Source organism: Xyrauchen texanus, chromosome 36 (genome assembly GCF_025860055.1).
Source record: "Xyrauchen texanus isolate HMW12.3.18 chromosome 36, RBS_HiC_50CHRs, whole genome shotgun sequence".
NCBI classification, from domain to species: domain Eukaryota; kingdom Metazoa; phylum Chordata; class Actinopteri; order Cypriniformes; family Catostomidae; genus Xyrauchen; species Xyrauchen texanus.
This window is the reverse complement of record NC_068311.1, coordinates 15,591,472-15,611,702: the sequence shown is the minus strand read 5'-3', so window position 1 is coordinate 15,611,702 and position 20,231 is coordinate 15,591,472. Positions and strand designations below refer to the sequence as shown.

The 20,231-nt window shown below is 36.5% G+C and overlaps 1 protein-coding gene and 1 pseudogene across 1 annotated transcript in view; one reads left to right on the top strand and one right to left on the bottom strand.

Annotated features, from left to right (window-relative positions):
- LOC127629500 (2-(3-amino-3-carboxypropyl)histidine synthase subunit 1-like) overlaps positions 1 to 16,262 on the bottom strand; it is a 121,300-nt pseudogene extending 105,038 nt beyond the window's left edge.
- LOC127629545 (reticulon-4 receptor-like 1) overlaps positions 16,075 to 20,231 on the top strand; it is a 275,944-nt gene continuing 271,787 nt past the window's right edge. Inside the window, exon 1 of the mRNA XM_052106633.1 lies at positions 16,075 to 16,967. Within this exon, the coding sequence (XP_051962593.1) occupies positions 16,955 to 16,967 (13 nt within the window). The 5' untranslated portion in view covers positions 16,075 to 16,954. The remainder of the gene's footprint in view (positions 16,968 to 20,231) is intronic.

Below are 20,231 nucleotides of genomic sequence, written 5' to 3'. Positions count from 1 at the left end.
ATATAGAGAATATAGAGTGAGAAATGCCCACTGAGTCCGGAAAGGGGGGCTTTTAAAATGAAAAACTCCACAACAAAGAGCCCAGCAGACTGTAGCATTCTCTCCAATTCCCCTGAAAGTACTCAGCACAAGCCACCTGCTAACATATTCAGCACATCAAATATTTGTCTGCTGTCATTCACATCAATGGAGACTTTAAATTTGGCATTTCTGTGGCTGTTCCACATTATTTGGATTTTAAGTTATTGAAGACTCTGCATCGTTGTAGGTCTGGCCTCCATAGACACATTCTTTATTGTACTAGAAGACATGTGTCCAAATATCCTGAAGCCAATAGAAGGATCTTAATTTGTTCTGCTTTATGTCTGTATATTTTCTTAAGGTAGTACACAGAGGTAAGGAGACAATAAGGCACATCCAAATCCAATATTTACACAATATTCAACATGATCATGCGGGCACTCAAAAATCTTTCTACCTAATGTTCTGTTCTGAAATCGTACACATTCTGCAGAGTTACTGACAAGCAGCATCTCCCACTAGACATTTCTGCATCAATTAAAATATGTTTACCTTTCCCAGTGGCGCGACTAATAGCTTGATGCGCAAGCAGCCTCAGTGACACAGATTCTGTTCATGTAGAAAACAAGTAATCATGTCACAAACAACAATGAGCATGATTACGATATTGCATTTCCCCTCAAAGATTACATTTTTACTGCACTGACAATTAGGTTTAGGGTTTAGGTTACGGTGTATGGTTAATAAAATATGCATTCCTGATGTTGACTGTAAATCATAATTTATAACTAAAAACAACAGGTTTAGAACTCTCTTTTGATGACACTCACCCAGAAACGGGATCTTATATGTTCAACAACACTTCCAGCCTCAGCCACTGGGGGCAGTGGTTTGAATTCCGGTAAGCACAAACTTATTTCAGCTTGTGAGGGACCAAGCAGTCAAGGGCAAAGGACACAGGATTTCCAACCAAAAATAATTTATTAAACATAAAAAAACTAAAGTTACAAAATCAAATAATTGAAAAACTGAATGAAAATAAAGTCAGGTCTTGGGCCCATAAAGAAAGGGGTCAACTAAACAGGACCAAACTTAACAGAAATCAAATCAAACCAACCCAACCAACATGACCTCCCAATGACACACATGGAGAACTTATATATACAAAGGACTAGTCCATTAAACACTTACAGGGGACCCCACAATCATCACTTAAGACAATTACAAAAAAATAAAGTAATTAACTCCAAAATGATCAATAAAGAGGTCATAAAATAACCTACTCAAATAATTATAATAAACAAAATGTAAAATAGAATAATAAACAAAACTAACATAATCAATCATACACCCCTTTTGCTAATCAACAAAATGGATAAACCCAACAGCATAAAATGGCAGCCGCTGACGCCAGCCCTTCCTTTAATGGAATGGACCTCCATTAACTTAAACTCAAAAGAAATCAACATTAACACAATATACCAATGACAACTGGATAGTGTGCACCCAACCCAGTCATGTATGATAAAAGTGTAAATAATAAATAAAGTGAATGTAATGAACCAAATCTGTGTCTGTCATTATTATGAAATGTATATAAAGTGGTCTGTAACAAAATATTGAATAATGCAATGTACTAAAAGGGGGCCACGTTGTCGGCCATCACACAGCTTAAGAACTTTAACCTGCTGTCAGTAATATCCTGTCAAAGATGCTTTCATTTAGTCAGATTTTGAAGGCAGCATATATAATAGCATTAATCTCATTCTGTGTATAATTTATTCAGTATATGAATAAAAGTTTGTTTTTTTATGCTGTTAAGAGTGAAGTAGACCATTTACACAATATCTTAATTTACTGATGTGTAAAGCAAATGTAATTCAGGAACATTTTTTATATTTTATTGTAAATGCTATTATTCGATATTCATCACAATTACAATATCAAGGGAACTAATCAACCATTATTAATTTTGTCATAGTCATGTAGACCAACTTGGAAGTCTGTCTGAAACTGGTTTCCTTAAGAGGTACACGGCCTGTTAGTCATTGACTAACTTGTCAACATGGCAACAGCCATTTTTTTTTTTAAACAACTTTTTTCTTTCTCATTTTACTCAACCTTGATTAATGGTCTCTTCTTAAGACACATTGACACCTCTACTACAGCGACACATGAGGCATGCTGTGACAGGCCCTAGGAACAAGCCTGCGTAAAAAAAGTGGTGCACAGACAAAGAGTGAGTGAGTGAGTCTGGGGTTGGGGTGAGAGCAGTTCATCTCTTAAGAGTGGCAAAATCAAGATAGACGTACATGGTCCAATTAGAAGCCCAGAAGCACGAAAGGTCACACAGTGATGACAGTTCTTAGAATCGGAATGTTGAGAATTCACTGGTACACGACATCTTAGGGACAGTGTCATTGGTATAACATGTTTTGCTCACAGTCCATGGTCATCGCAATGGTTATGATAGATTAGGAGCACAGGCTAAATAACCAAATCCAAAAAACAGTCAAAGGGTTGGTGGATCGTGACCCAAAAATCGAAGCCACGGCACCCAAGATTAAGCATTTAAAGTCAGCATGAAATGAAAATTCACCTTACTTATTTTCTAATTGTATGTTATTGATCTGATTGTGAGTGATTGATAAATGCATATTATTTATTTTTATTACATTTTCGTAATCTCGTAATCTAAAATCTAAATTTCATAACTCAATCTTCCGGTAAAACGACAGACTTCTCTCTGGTGACGTATGCAGCAGTTCTCCAATCATTTAATCCACTTAAACCCTGACCCTTGCTTATAAATACCACAACCTTGCATAGAGTTTAACGAAGCATCAATCGCATGTTGGTGAAGATGGAAATGTGCATTGTCGTCTGTTTTCCTTCAAAACTATCATTCCTTAACTTCCTTGGTTACGGGTCAGCTGGCTTGAATTTACATTTAAAATGAGGAGGACAAACAGCGAATTCCCAGTTGTGTTCGAGACATTTCACACCTGAATTGAAGAGGTGATCATAAATAAAATCGCCACCCAACATTTTTTTCTTGTTCGATAAACCGTTTCAGTCAGAAATAAGTAACAATACGGAAGTAAAGTCGGTCGCAACTTCAGTTTCATGCCTACTTTAAGCGGAGTCAATTCATCATCAATGCAGAAATTAAACCGCTCTTGACTGGACGTATTAAACTAAATGAGGATTACGTCTGCATATTGATAAATGATGCGGCACAAATAATAGGATTAGAATGCTGCTAGATGATTTCACCCACATTCTTTCTGCTGTGATGAAATTCTCAGAGGTTAGTTTTAGGAGTTATAGTACATGCATTAGACATGTTTTTTCCAATTAAAGTAATATTCCAAGTTAAATACAAGTTAACCTCTATCAACAGCATCTATGGCACTTAAAAGTATGGTTGCCCCATAGAATTCAATTGTAAATGCATAACTGTCAAAACAAGTTTTAAATTGTTTTTACAAACTGAGAGAAGAGCTAAAATTATTACCTTGTGTTTTTCATTCAAAACTGGCCTACTAAGATTGTTAATAAATCTATCATATTGCATATATTATCCACATATGTTACATTAGATCTTTTTGTCAATTTCTTTTTTAGTAATTATGAACATATTCTTTTTTAACATATTTAAAAAAAATATATGTTTTATTGATAAAGGATTAATTTTCTGTGCTTATACCGGGCTAGAGGAAGGCACTCCATGCAGAAAAAGTTTAAATAAATATAATTATGGAATGAATATAGGTGTATTTGAAATAAATAACAAAATAGGTGTCATTTTAAAGCTTAGAATCTGGACTTAACAATTCATATAGCTGATCCTAACAATTATTAAATAATGCTTTTTAATTTTCTGACAAAGTAGAACCATTTTGTTCTCATAATTTGCACATTTGTTATCACAGCAATTATAGTTGTTGGTATAGTTGGTAGAAACATAAAGATTTTGTTAACCATGTGTTATATATTGTTGGAAATGTGCAAATTTGTTTCACAATACAGTAATAGTGTATGAAATTCCCACTGACAAAACTAAATATAATAAACAGGACTGCCTTTTTGTCATGTTTCTGACAAAAAAACATATACACATAACATAGACCAGGAGTGGGCAACTATTTTAGTAAAGAGGCCACATCAGGCATTTAAGTAGTGAATAAGGGGCCACATTATACTCCTTTTGAGATACAGTGTTCTGCATTGATTTTGTTCTTGTACCTTTTCAGCCAAGAACTAGTTTTGTACTAAATTTTCTAAAGTGCATATATGAATAATAGGACTATTCTGCAATTGCCTAAAATATTGTTTTGCTCTACTAAGGTAGATACTTTTCTATCAGGCATAAATTTTTATTGTATTTTTAAAAACTGAATAAAGATTTTAAGATTTTTTTTTAAAGAAATTAATTGTTTATTTTACCATCTCTACTTCCTTTGTCATTTATTATTCAATTGAACATGCTCTCAATCAGGGGTCTGTTTTAAAGAAGCCTTAGTATGCTTTTTGGGATTTTACATTTCTTTACTTTAGTGTGTTACAGCTCTTTGTGCACGTAAAAGGTCTGCAAAGTTTCAAAGCACAAAGTCTACATAAAATTGAGTTATTCTCTCCCACAGACAACACTGCTCAAAAACTACATGACACGGTTGGATTGCAGTCCAGCCATTTCTTCTGTAAAGTATCTACATCACTATGTTAAACATTTGCATAATGCCCACCTAAGGGCTACTTTGGCCGGCCCTCAAACAAACGCAGTCATAGCCGAGGCCAGGATGAGTTGGGTTAGTTAAATGAAATATAATGTGTTTTTTTTACATTAAAGCATGTAAACCCCCAAAATAAAATAATGAACCTGTAAATTTCTTCAACATTTCTAAATTGCACAAATTAAAAATACATATTTGTCTATTGCTGGCTTTTGCTCGACTGTCAGTGATTACCCCTTTGTAGTCTATGATGCCGAGAACTATGTTTATATTTGATTAAAGTTCATCAAGAATGAAGAATGGACACAGAGTGGCAGTATCACATTTTTCCATGAGCAGAATATAGCACTAGAGATCGCTAAGTTTGTCCAAAGTGAAAAGTGAGTGCTAGAAAGAGCGCACTTCCATGCATGGTTGCCAGATTGCACAAAATAATATAGCAGATGTTAAATGCCTGTGGATGCACGTTAGGTCTCGATGAAAGATAACTGAAATGTCAAATAAAAAAAACTCTTTTAGGATACATGAACAGTGTAAGTTGCCATGTCTGCCAGACAACGACATACTGTAAATTACAGCAGACTATCCTGATTCAAACAAGCCAAAACACAACATAATATGATAAGTAGATTTTGAAATCCTCAAAGAGTGTACATGCAAAACGATGCACTAAAGAGCACTCAAAACAGGTTTTGTGTGTGTGTGTGTGTGTGTGTGTGTGTGTGTGTGTGTGTGTGTGTGTGTGTGTGTGTGTACATGTCGGAGGACTTTGTGTGTGCAAATACATATGTGCCCATCTAAAGGATTGGGATGCACCTGAACACTTACTATATCTGTATTTTGTATTCTAATCCATTTATTTCCAATGACCTGTCACTTTAGACTGGGAACACCACAGGTGTAATAAGTTAAATAAAACTCAATTTTATTAAATTTATCTCAAATAAAATTTGTGTTCAGATAATATGTGTGAATAAAGTCATGGAATTTTATTCCATCTGGAGAAAATAAACTATAGTTTTCAGAAAAAAAAAAAGTGAATCAGTCTGTTTTGACTGGAACACAATATAAGGGTTAAGCAAACTCTAGCCTACTGGTATATTAACAACCCTGGGAAAAAGTCTTGACCACTTATAATTGCTTAAATCTCATTAAGAATCTGTATGACATCTCATTAGAGCGGTTTAAAATGAGCCAAAAGTGTTGTGTTCCGAAGGGAATAATTTCACACCAATCTGACAGCATCTTAGCAAACACCATTTATGGAAGTCACCACAGAGGATATAACATACAGTACTTTCATACAAAACAGTCCACATAGCATAAAGAGACTAAACATCGGTCTAATATGGACACAGATTAAACCATATTTAATCTGCATCTCACAACCAAATACTCAGAACTGGCCTGTAAAATGGGGAATTGTGTTATGCAAATTAGGTTCAACACAATTTTTGGGGAGTGTTCATACTGTTACGTTATTTGCATAATTCCTCTAAAATGACACACCAATAGCACCATCAGAGGGCATGAGGGTCATCAACTTATTTTAGACATTTTATTGAAGCATGTTTGATTTACATTTACATTTAAGCATTTGGCAGACGCTTTTATCCAAAGCGACTTACACAGCCCATATTACAAGGACAATCCCCCTGGAGCAACCTGGAGTTAAGTACCTTGCTCAAGGACATAATGGTGGTGGCAGTGGGGCTCGAACCAGCATCCTTCTGATCACCAGATTACCAGTTATGTGCTTAGACCACTACTACACCACCACCACTCCACATTTTTAATCCATTTTATAAATCTAAATACAAATCAAATACCATGTCACTATCTTGAGCATGCATGTCAACCTGCTGTGGTCTGAAGTCTGCCAAATGCATAAATGTAAATGTAAGTAGGGCAGTTGATGGTTAATAAGATAATGGCCACAAATCTTCACCATTTTGCAGAAGCAAAGTCCTGATAAAATTAGGTAATTATACCCATTAAATAACATCATAAATTAAACAAACATTCCCCGGCTGGTTTACAGCAGCCCTCTGCAGCAATTTAAAGCTTTTAAATGTATTTTGCTCCAAAAGAACACCATGAGGACCAGGAGTTACAAGTTACAATTTTTTTTATTTTTTTTTATTTATGCCAGTAGAAATCTCTTAGGGTTTTCAGTTTGCTTGACTCTATCCATAGCAAGTAACACGCTGGTGTAAGTACTAAAATAACTTTGTAGTGCAGAACATTCATCTATGTAAAGCAGCCATGTATGCTCTCATAAAATCCAATAACATGGAGATATACATTAAAATATGCTGCTGCATTTTCCTGCAAACACAAAATAAAATTATACATCTCTGCTGTAACTTTAAGGCTGCTTAATTATCTAGATCTTGATGATCTACAAGAAGCTGTAAGCCTAGCCTAAGACCATGAAATACTGCATTCCTCCCATTTGAGGCAGTCAAACTACTTAGCACAAACATTTGTGTAGTTGCCTACTTCTACAAAAGAGGCAATTCCAAGAATGTAACCACATTTCCGAGATTAGTGGAACAAATATTAAAAACAATCAGTCACTGAAAACCCATGATCAAATTCTAATCTGAATATTTGGAGCATGTCCCTCCTAAATGTCTATGGAATTTTCAGTGACTAACTCTTTAAACATTTGCATCTGGTACCCCAATATTAGGTTACATCTTTGAAGTTGCCCCGTTCATTTTCAACAAGCAGGTTTAAAATATACTTACCCACCCCTCTTAGCTTTAGCTTGTCGTACCCTCCATACTGTTTTGTGGATCTCAAAGTTGTAGTTAGCAAGCAAAGCTTTAAAGGCCTCGTTGAGCTCTGGATCTTTGAGGTTGTAATCTGGAATCTGATTGGCCACACTTCTCGGACCCCTCACTACATTTAAAACACAATATAAGTGTTGTTTATGATGGTGCTGGATAGCAGTATATGTTGCTGCAAAAATGTTGATACTGGCGCAGTATCATTCATATCTGCAGCACAAATGGTGTGAAAAAGTTCAAAACTTGGACTTAGGTGATTGTTTGAATGGTAAATGGTCTGCACTTATACAGTGCTTTTTAACCTTAGCGGTTTTCAAAGTGCTTTAACACTGTAAATCATTCACCCATTCACACACACACACTCACACACCAATGATTGCAAAGCTGCCATGCAACGCTAGCTGAACTTGGGGTTCAGTGTCTTGCCCAAGGACACTTTGGCATGTGGAGTCATGTGGGCCAGGAATGGAACCGCCAACCCGCTCTATCACCTGAGCCACTGCCGTAAACATCTTATTTTTACAGAAATTTCAAATATGCTATAGCCTATCATGGGCACAATGAATGGAAGTCCTGACAATATTTTCTCAGAAGTAAAAAGTATTATTTTACAAATCAATCAGTGAGCCGATAGGACAGAGGTTAGCTGTCAACAGAATGAGTATATGTCATTGACATCCATTTATTTTGAAGGCTGTGACAGATATAACTTTTGTAATGTAAGCCTAAGCTATGTGTGAATCCGGTTAAATAAAGGCTTGTACACGGAATGTACACAGAACCCTGCTTCAATCCATCTTATGGATTTTAGACAAAGTGATGGAAAGAACCCTCAAACAAACAGTTTTCTTTTCAAATTCATTGAATTTGTTAACATATCTGTCATTCTTGTGACTATTTCACTATGTCACTAATGAAATGTCAGCAAATTTGTGACAATTACCCATGTTAACTCCTATGCACAAAAGGTCAGATTTGAAGACAATTGAAGCATGTAAGATGCTCTTCTAAATTCGCAAATCATGTTTGTGTAACAGGAGCTTGGTAAGTGATAGCTGTGCGGTAGATGTAAACCTTACTTCCCTGGCCTCAAGAGGCGCACTAGCGACTGACAAAAGGGGCTGTAGCCTTTAGCCTCCTCGTTAGTACACCCGTCTCACATGCTGGCTGACGACGGTTTGAATCCCGCTCGGAGCGGTTCGAGCAGGACGGTTGTAGCGGTGCCATTACCCAGGTGTTTAGGGGGGTGAGTGTAATGGGAGCCAGTTGGTACGTGCTGTGCATTGTGTGTAAACTACACTCCCCTGGCCTCGAAAGGGCACACTAGCTACTGAAGCTATGGGCTGTAGTTTTTAGTCTCCTCATTGACGCACCTGCCTCCCATGCAGCTGATGCCGGTTCGAATCCCGCTCGGAGCAGGTCGAGCAGGACCGGTTACACTGGTACAATAAAGATCATCAGATTTTTCACACAGGGAGACAAAGCAGGTTTAACTATTCACGTATATTTCATGTACATTTTTTTATTTTAACTCAAATGTTATGCTAATAATATAATTTGCCATAAAAAGGTATTAGTAAATAATATAAGAATATAACAGCTTTTACAAGGCTACATATATGACTGTGAGCCTTGTGAGTGGTTTTATACATGCATTTCAAAATGACAAATAATTTCCTATGGAGTAAGGAATACATTCAGAATACACATAATTATATGTTAACTGCACAAACAAATGTATAGTCAGATTACTTCTTTTAACTTAAAACTTGATTTTGATCATTTAGTCTCCTCACATTCATTTTCTATCCCTCATTGATAGGCCCAAGGGAGGGGTCTTTTGTCTCTTCAGGTGTAAATTACCTCAATATTCATGATCGTTCACACCTCCTCGCATATTACCTTTCAACACTAGAATTGTCTTACAAAAGTTCAATTACTATATTGTTTTGTATGAATGAGTGATCAGGATGGTTTTCACATCATTTTGTAGCAAAAACAAGATCCAGTTCTCAAAAATCTTGTGGACAAATATTTATTATGTGTTATATGGCCTTATTATGAAGGGTGATATTTTGAACTATTTTTACAATTTAAAAGAACAGTTTTCTATTTCAATATATTGTAAAATGCAATTTGTGGTTAAAGCTGAATTTTAAGCATCATTACTGCAGTCTTCAGTGTCACAATCCTTCAGAAATCATTATAATATGCTGATTTTCGAAAATGGGCATATTTAAAGTGTATTTTACTAATTTAACCTGAACACATATTTTCAAGCACAAGCTTTGTTGATGACAATGAGGCAGCATAAACACTAGTTAAAATATAATCTAAACATTCATATTATTTTAATATCATATTGCATATCATATTTATATCATACAGCATACAATTTAAATACCTGCTTCAGCTGAAACAGCCTTTATATGTAACTAAAACTTGCTTATTAGGACATTTTTCAAATGTCAATACTCTGAATCCTGGCTGGAAAGTCTGGAAACAGTCCCAATAGTTTATATAAAATAGCATGTCAACTAATGAAAACTAAATGACTTACTCATCCGAAATTGTATCCTCGGCTGGATCAAGTCTCTCTTCCAAATACAAAAGTTCATCGGAGTCCCGCTCTTCTTCTGAGGAAAATGTTAACTCTTCCTTAATATCCAGGAGTTTGATCGCCTGTGTATCGTTACTAATATGCAGAAAAGTTGAGTTGTGTTGTGTTTACATTAAACCTCACCGTCGGGGGCATTTACCCTTTCCCTTGATCATCTCAGCACATTACCGTATGAATGGTGCGCTCTGCTGGTGGGTGTGATCAAATTAGCTATAATGAGCTCAGCCAGCTGAAACATGTACATCGCTTTGTTTCATACAGATTACATTGCAGGAGAAAATTTGTCCCCTCCCTCGTCCAGGTAGACTGGGATGACCTGCCGGCAGACGGGGCAAAAAGGCACGCCCCTCCCCAGGGAAAGAGGGGGGGGTGTACGTCATGCCAGGGGCTCCCCTGCCTGAGAGAACGAGGGAGGAATGTGGCAGGGCGGAGGGTGGAGCCGGGTCGTGATCATACACACCCGGTCAACTGCGGAGGATTGTGCGGAAGAGAGAGTTTACGGACATGTCCGTCGTGTGTGTGTTTGTTGTCTGTTTAAGTTTATTATTAAAAGTAATATTTGTATTGACAAGCCGGTTCTCGCCTCCACCTTTCCATTGACTGCTTTACATGAGTGTACACAAATAAAAGCAGACCTTCTATAGTTTCTAATGATGTCTTACTCTTATCTGTATACCCAAAAATGACGGAGTATCTTAAGTTGTTTCCGCTGTAATGACGAAAATATCCAGCAGGACGCGCCGGTGGGTCCGTCGACCCCAGAGGGTTAACATGGTTTCAAAGCACCTTTTAGACCATAATGTTTTTCCCTTCTAAATGTATCTTTATTAATCAGCATGTTACGAGCCTTTAATAATATACAAAATTATTTCTGTTCTAATTTTGTGAAAATTAATTAGATGTCTGCAATGGATAAGGAAAAACTAAAATTACTAGTTGGTAGATGTAACGTTAGGAAAAAAGTCAAGAGAGCTGGATCTAAGTGCGGCTATGGATTTTAATGGAAAGATAAACAAAATAAAAATAACAGGCAAACGCAGGAACAAAGAAAACATCCACGGTGGGAAAAATACAGGAAACACACGAGAGGTCAACTGACCACGAATGATCAAACAACAGGGCTTAAATACACAAAGGATAATGACTAAATGAAACACAGGTGAGGACAATGAAGGACAGCTGGCAGAGATGAGAGCAGGGAATTATGGGAAGTGTAGTCCGGGAACAGATGACAGGAGAGAAACACAGGCCAGACAACAGTGAATCGTGACAGTAGACTAGTCTCTTACTTTAATGAAAATATACAAATGTTTTTTACATTTTTTTAAAACGTTTTCTAAATTTTCCCTCAGGACACCCCTGAACCCACATTCAGCATCATTCCACAGTCACAATGGATTCTATGCCCCATACTTGGGTATCTGAATCTAAAGAAATATAAAAAATATTTCATTTTAATGTAAAAATATTCCAACAAATACTGGACTGCTGTCACTATGCTTCAGAACAAACAGATGATCTTTTAACATTCATTTTTAATTGATAAACGGTAAAATTGGTAAAAGATCCCACAGACCCAACTGTTTTGGCCGTCTCTGGACCGCCTGTGCAGTTTTGTAGATACTATTTTGACTTTTTAGAATTAATTTTTTCTTCTTTTCTTCCGTCAGCTTTGAAATAAAAAAAAGAAAGTGCAATGTGTAAATGTATATCGTGATAAATATCGATATCGAACAATATGAAAAAGATTATCATTATAACAATTTTGGCCATATCGCCCAGCCCTAGTATAGTGTTAGGGTTATATAATAAAAAAATATTCAGATAATTAAAATGCATTACATTATTGTGGCAGAAGAGTTCATTATTGATAAGACAATACAAAAAGTGGCTTTAGAATACTATGTATTGTTTACTACCATATAATTGAACATAAGCCAATCATTGGCATATAGTTCACAGCAATCCATTTCACAAGTGAATTTGTCAATCAGTTGGAGATTAATTATGAGGGCTTGTTTAAGGACCTGTCAATGTACACCTGTGTCAGACAGATGCTTGTGTAGTATCTCTGGTGCGTTGCGTCATAAACATAGTGTTTTGAATGCAAGAACATAACACATGTTTGTGTTGTGCTGCCTGCTGTTTTGTTCACGGTAAACTGCGTGTTGCCCATACAGCTGAAGTTTCACTTACTGCCCTCTAGAGTAAACAGGTGGTACTACAAGCTTGCATTTCTCAGGATTCTTCCTTATTATGGTCCAGGGGCATTGCGATTAATAGCATTATTTTTTTTTACGAGTTATTTTCTATCAAATAAATCCTACTGAATTAACGTGTTAAATCAACAGCCCTAATATATATATATATATATATAAATATATATATATATATATATATATATATATATATATATATATATATATATATATATATATGGGAACCCACTGTAACAACACTTAATTTGATGAAAACACCTACATTTGAAATACTAAATAATATTTAAATTATACTATTTATATTAGTTATATTATAAATACAACTAATAAAAAAAGCAAAAAGGGAAAGGTAACATAGAATATCAAACTATTGTTTAGGTTAACAGAATGTGTAATTGATTATAATATTGTACAAAATAAAAGCATAAGAAACACACAAGTCACAACCTGACATTTATGAGAAAAAACTTCCTAAGAGAACAGTTTAACCATTCTGTTCAAATCTATCTTTATTTTTATATACAGTAGTTGACCCTTGCGAGTGTGGTTTTATTTTGAACAAATCATTATCCATATCCATGTTATGACAGCTTTGAACTATGCGTTTTAATCACTACTTGAGAAAAAGTATTTCTGTCACCGGACCTTTAAATCAAAACCATACAGTTAGACACTAACTCCCCCCCCTGTGACAACTAGCCAGGTCTCCTTTAAATGTTGGCAAGTACGTTCAGTTAACGGCTATTTTACTTTAGGACATTTCTAAGAATATTATATAAAGTGACAGTAATATATATTTTATAGGACGCTATTTTCATTGTGTCAGTTAGCATGTATTCACGTAGATCTATCGCGACATTACTTTACATGGCAGATCTGCATTTGATATTTGACAGACATCGTAATCATTTAAATGATTTAAGTATAGAGAAATGAAAATATCATTCCTCACCATTAGCTTTTTTCGTAGAGAGCAATTCAATTTCGTTCGCGGGAGCCGCCGTCTTTCCCTAAACAAATACACGTGGAGTGAGAAAAGGCATTACTCATCGAACACTGAGTAAGTCAAGTGTCGATACCATCGATATGAAGCATGTAAGGACATACAACTTTGCCCTTTTTGATTGCTAGAATTATGCAACATAGTAACATAATCTCCCATCTATCTTTCCTTCCCCCGCCAAATAAAATACGCAATCACATTCAGATAGGGGAGATGGGGCAAGTTGTCACAGTTGTTTTTTTTTAGTCCAGAGAATATTTCTTATGGTAAGTTTGTTTTTGAAAGTCAATTCCTATACAGGCACATTCCGGAAAGTCTTGGGTACGAAAAAGCTAGATAACATTCCCACCATTATTGTGCAGGACATTTTTTTTCCTTAAACAGCTAGACCTTTTGTGATGACAACATGGGGGGAAGTTATTACATTGAATGGGGTAGCTAATGTACAAAAATATCAAACCATGTTTTGGCCTAAACATTATTGTAATTAATAAATGTTTTAGATTTATAACATTTAAAATGCATGACAACTTGTCTTAATAAAAATGTAACAACTTACCCCAAAATATAATTTACCCTAATCACAGTTTAAAATATGGTTAAAATCTGCCTTCATAATTGCCCCCTGCCTGACTTGTTGACCTTTACTGCATTGTTTTGTTTTTTTTGGTGTGTGTTTATTTGTTTGCCCAAGTGCTACAGTATAGCAAATTCTCTGTGTCACAACTAGAACCACTATACAGTATTTTCTTTCATGCTATGTATTACCTATATATATATATCTGTATATGCAAAATATTCCACACTGAGTGGTTCATTATTATTGTCACACTCCTTATTAATCAAACGTATAAAGAGCCTTCCATGACTCCTCATCTCCATCTGTGCTCTCTCGCCTGGTTTGCCTACCTCTGAATGGAGAGGGAAGTGCTAGCTTGAGTCACCAGTCTTCTTCACAGTGAATGATTCAGTAGTGGAAGTGCTCATGTGTCTCAGGTGCATGTACAATTCACAGCAAACTACACACCAAGGAAAAAGCAGAAATGTGTGATGAAAATGGTGTTCACAGACAGCGCAGTTTTACTGAATGATCGATCAACATTTGTTCTGCTTTAATGAACATTATTTTCTAATATAAAAATAAAAGTTTTTTATTCCTTTTCTTTTGCTTACTTTATTTATTGAACATTGTTTTGCGAGGTAAGTCTCTTTTACGAGAGACCTGACCAGCAGTGCAGCATACAACATCAAAACAATAAACAAAATAAACATAAAAAAATGGACAAATATGACAAAAGCAAATGTGTTGTGAAAGATATAATTCAATGAACAGTGAATAAAATGTTAACCCAAAAAAATAACCTAAAGATTTTCCTTTATGTAGCCATGTCTAAATTAAATGAAGTAAAAAATATTATTTAATTTGTCTCAACCAACCTTAAGTTACACCAATGAAGGTTGGATCAGGTCAAAATCCGATACACTAAAAAATAAAATGTTAACCTAGGGAATTAGCTAAATTTACTGCTTTGATTCAAGTTAAACATTCTTAAAGGGATAGTTCACCCAAAAATGAAAGTTCTGTCATCATTTACTCACACTCATGTTATCCCAGATGCGTGAGACTTTCTTTCTTTTACTAAACACAAACAAAGATTTTATTTCAGCTCTGTATAGGTCCATACAATGCAAATGAATGACCAGAACTTTGAAGTTCAAAAATGCATATGAAGGCAGCATAAAAGTAATCCATACGACTCCTGTGGTTAAGTCCATGTCTTCAGAAGTGATATGATAGGTGTGGGTGAGAAACAGATCAATAGTTAAGTCATTTTTACTATTAATCTAAACTTTCACTTTCACTTTACATTCTTCTGCTTTTGTTTTTGGTAATTCACATTCTTTGTGCATATTACCATAGGGAAGAGAATTTATAGTAAAAAAATAAATAAAAATAGGACTTAAATATTGGTCTGTTTCTCACCCACCCCTGTCAAATTGCTTCTGAAGTCATGGATTTAACCACTGGAGTCATATGGATTACATTTATGCTGCCTTTATGTGCTTTTTGGACCTTCAAATTTCTGGACATCATTCACTTGCATTGTATGGACCTACAGAGTTGAGATATTCTTCTAAAAATCTTTATGTTCTGCAGAAGAAATAAAGTAATATACATCTGGCATGGCATGAGGGTGAGTAAATGATGAGAGAATTTTCATTTTTGGGTGCTATCCCTTTAAGCGCTGAATCGAACTGAATGCATTAGGTTACATCAACAAAACAAACTATATAGGTTATATCAGTAACAATTGGAGGTTACCACTTTGTACAGTGTAAAAATAGCTTCTTAAGATACCAACAGCATATTTTCACTTTTTAATGTGTAGACAGGATGTAAATTACTAACTAAACTAAAAGCACTGACTAACATTTCTTCAAATCTTTGGCTTGAGTCCTAAAACCATTTAGATACACCTTTTTGCTCCAACTAACACAATTATGTGAATTAGTTTAATAAACTGATATTTTAATTTTGAAAAGCCACACGCACGGTAGTAGCCCTACCTCTATATAATTAATCAACGAGGTTGCATTCAATGTCTATACAATTAGTGACTGAAGAAAAGGAGAGAGAGGGACAGATGGACAGTGATTGTGAGAGAAAGACCGACCTAGAATGAATCGTGCTGAACATACCATAACCAACAGACTTAACCAAAACATGCTAATGTCAGAATATTTTTGAGAGAGAGAAAAAAACAACACTCCAAAAGTGGATTGAGAGCCATATACGCATCCCTCATCCGCGCGAGAGGGGGAATACCTTTCCCACTCTGTCGCGCGACTCTCCAACCGCACACTCATTTGCTCGATATGTGGAGGTTTGTCTTGGTTTGAAGCTCAAAAAATCTGGACGAAATGCTGTCAATAAGGTGGATTGTTGGACATGTTGTATGGAGGCAGCGGGACACCTCCCCATAGTTCGGCGTAGTGTCACTCCAAGAGTGCTGGAGAAACCGAACAGACCAGAGTTCTTGCGTCTTGGATTGATGACTATCTGCTAAATGTACTCGACATCTCTGTTTCAGAGCAATAACCGAATTTCAAACGCGGCAAATTAGGCTATTACAGCGTTTTGGATACAGTAACGTACTGCTTATTCCGTGAAGCTGATGGGTCGCTGAGTTGAATTACACCACCAGGTGCCTCTGCCTAATCCATTCCCGATAGTCTGAGTGGATAAAACCAGTTAATCAAACAGAATGTGTTTTACATTTGGACTGCTCTCAATTGCATCTTTTGAAATACTTGCTCGGGACCACACAGGATGAAAAGGGACATCAACATTGCTATAAATGATCCCAATTGAAATTCAGCAAGAAGTCCCTCTGAGCTATAGGAGTTAAACACGACGCAGCTTTCTGCACAATACATTTATGTATTCTGATTAAATCAGACGACATTGGCATCGTATTGACAGTGTGAAGTCACGCTCGAGCTGGAATACAAGAATAAATGAACCTGAGTGGACTGAGACAGAATTAAAAAGATCCAACATGTTTAAACGGGGTAAGTGCAATTTACAACTTCCCTGCTGTTTTTAGATAGACATCAGTTTGAGTTTGAGAATATATATATTTTTTAATTCATTTATTTATTTTTATTAGAGGTTGAAAAGCATCTGAGGTCGAAACACTCCTGCTGGGTGGAAGTAATTAATTAATGTATTTATTTTTTTAGCTTCTTTAGATGCAAAATTGTGTAAAGTGTGTTATAGATGCTTTAAGGTAAGGTTTTGAAAGTTTATGTAAATGCCTATAAAGTTCTCACCGCTCTCACCCATGACTATTTTCCCAGAATCATGTGTATCTGGCCCCTCGGTAAGCTTGGCATGATGTAGTCGCGTTTAAAATATTAATTTTATCGTACAATATTTTCCAAAGATGCTAGTGGCGCGTGCCGCACTGCAGTTTACGGTCGGATTTTCATGGGAATGCACAGTGCTGCTGTCTGCTTGGCTTCCATATATTTCCCATGGTGGGTTAAACGGGTTTAGCTCGAACAGTCTGGCACAGATATTTATGGAGAGGGGTTTATGATCAAATGATTTAGTCTAAACAGTGAACAAGTCAAAACAGAAGACGTGTTGGTGTCAGTCAGAGACAGAATGACATGGCTGGTAGATAAAAGACTTGTCAGCTTCCACTAGATAAAATGTGTGTGTGAACATATTGTGAAATATTATATTAGCCTACTTACCATTGTTTACCATGTTTAAACCAGGACATTTCACTTGCCCCGTTTACCGCACTTTTAACCGTCTCCATAATTGTTTCATGGCGCTAGTAGCTAGTTGTATAAGCTTTGCGTTGGTTTTACTGACTGCTGTAAGACGTGTATCGAAGCGTTTCTAGTCAGTCTGGAAAAGCGAATTTCCTCGGAGGAGGCCCAAAGCTTAATGCAGAGACAATTGTTATTTCAATAGACTTCGTGTAGGAACAAAAACGCACCTATTAGGCCTCTCCGGAGCACTAAAGACCTTTTATGAATGCCTGAGGTGCAGTCGACGATAAAAGCGATAAAAGGGGTTGGTTTTTCAAGTTGGTACTTCAAGGTAAGTCCCCATAATTGTAATCTTTTTGGAGACGTTTGGCCCCACACTGACACAAACACCAGACATGTTTGCTTTGATGGGGACTTTCCACCTCATTATATTTTATGGAATAGTTAGGCCTATGTTTCTTCTCATTTTTAATATCAGTTATGTACTTTGGTTGTTCTGTGTTATATTTGATATAGTTAGATAATGTTAATTGCATAATTTTAATTCCACATGTGTTATCCTGATGGTGATTTTATCCCTAATTTGGAATGCCCAATTCCCAATGAGCTCTAATTCCTTGTGGTGGCGTAGTGACTCGCCTCAATCCGGGTGGTGGAGGATGAACCGCAGTTGCCACCGCAATCCGTGCAGCTTATCACGTGGCTTGTTGAGCGCATTACCGCAGAGACGTAGCGCGTGTGGAGACTTCACACTATTTTCCGTAGCATCCATGCACAACTCACCATGCACCCCACTGTGAGCGAGAACCACACATTATAGCGACTATGAGGAGGTTACCCCACGTGACTCTACCCTCCCTAGCAACCGGGCCAATTTGGTTACTTAGGAGACCTGGCTGGAGTCACTCAGCATGCCCTGGATTCAAACTCTCGACTCCAGGGGTGGTAGTCAGCGTCAACACTGAGCTACCCAGGCCCTGTGTTTTCATTACTTTAACCCCAAACCAAAAACCTCATCACTAAACCTAACCAAGTAGTGTAATGCCTTATCCTACCCAGAGTGTAAACATAACCATTATATTAAAGGGATAGTTCTCCCAAAAAATAAATTGTTTATAAATTCCCTCAACATTTAATCCTCACAGCAACCTGTTTTGTTCCATTGTGTTATGTACTCATCAGTTAAGGCACATACTGGTCTATTCAGAGACCAGTATGTGCCTTAACTGGTCTCTTCAGAGACTAGTTTGGTTTTTTAACAAGCTACATGCACTTACTTTATGAATGCTCCTTCTTTGGGTATGTTTTTGTTTTGAGTATGATGTTTCATTTTTGATATTTTAATAATTATGATGAAAAATAATTTTTAAAAGTCAGATGAGTAGCTTTTAGGGTAATGAGATTTCTTTGCTCTGTCAAGTATTAATTGGCCTTTCACATCAGAGTGCATTTGAAATTGGGAAAAATTCTGCATAAATAAGGATAAGATGGAAAGACAGAATACTCAATCTGAAGTGATGCACTGGTGTGATATGTTTAAAAAAAATATCTGGCATAACTGGTTGCTGGAGCTGTTTCCTGGCTCACCTTGATCTGTGTGGGACTGCCCTGGTGCCAGGCTGTGTAGAGTTGTGCTCTCTCGTTATCAACTTATATCTGCAATTTTGCATGTCAGCAAGTTATTGTCAGATTCTTAAGGAAGCGTGAGAGGATATTTGTCCATTTTATTGACATTGTTTCTTTGATTTCGTCTCAATCTCCTTTTCTTAAACACAAACACACAGAGATACATTTTTGTCTCCATGTTTGTTATACAAAGGTGCAACTACTGTATATTTCTCATCCATCTTTTGTCTGCTTCCTATTCTCTCTCTCTCTCTCTCTCTCTCTCTCTCTCTCTCTCTCTCTCTCTCTCTCTCTCTCTCTCTCTCTCCTGCAATTCACAGTCACTGACATTTATTTAAATGTAATTGTGTATAAATGATGCATATTGCATATTCTGATTTCAGATTCTTATCTGAAAGCAGTGCTTCAGATATTATTGGTTTGTTGTGCTGAGTTGTCAGTATAGGGAACACCCTGGCATTTGAAATCCAGCCGTGAAAACACAACAAAGCTCTCATTGTCAGGCCCAGAAATCCAGCTTGCTCTACATCCAGTGATAAATATATTCTGCACCTGAGTGGATTCAGTTCATTTGAAATTGTGATCGCTCTTCTTCACATGTTTTACGCAAGACAAACAAAAATAATTGATCGCAGATAACCCAGTCCTGGTAGCAAAACAGGAAGATATTACCTGCAAAATGTCTTGAATTAAATGAGAGAAATAACTACTCTTTTGTGGATAAGCATGATTTTGCAGCTGTGAGTGGAAAAACTAGGCATTCCAACATGATCCTAGACATTATAGGCAGATGGATTAGAGAGGGAAGCAGCAGCCTGTAAGCAAAAGAGGTAACACATGTGGCCTGACAGCACTCACCTCCACAGATGCTCATGTCTCTGAGACCCTTACTCATCAATCCCCTACAGAAAACTTAAACAGGCT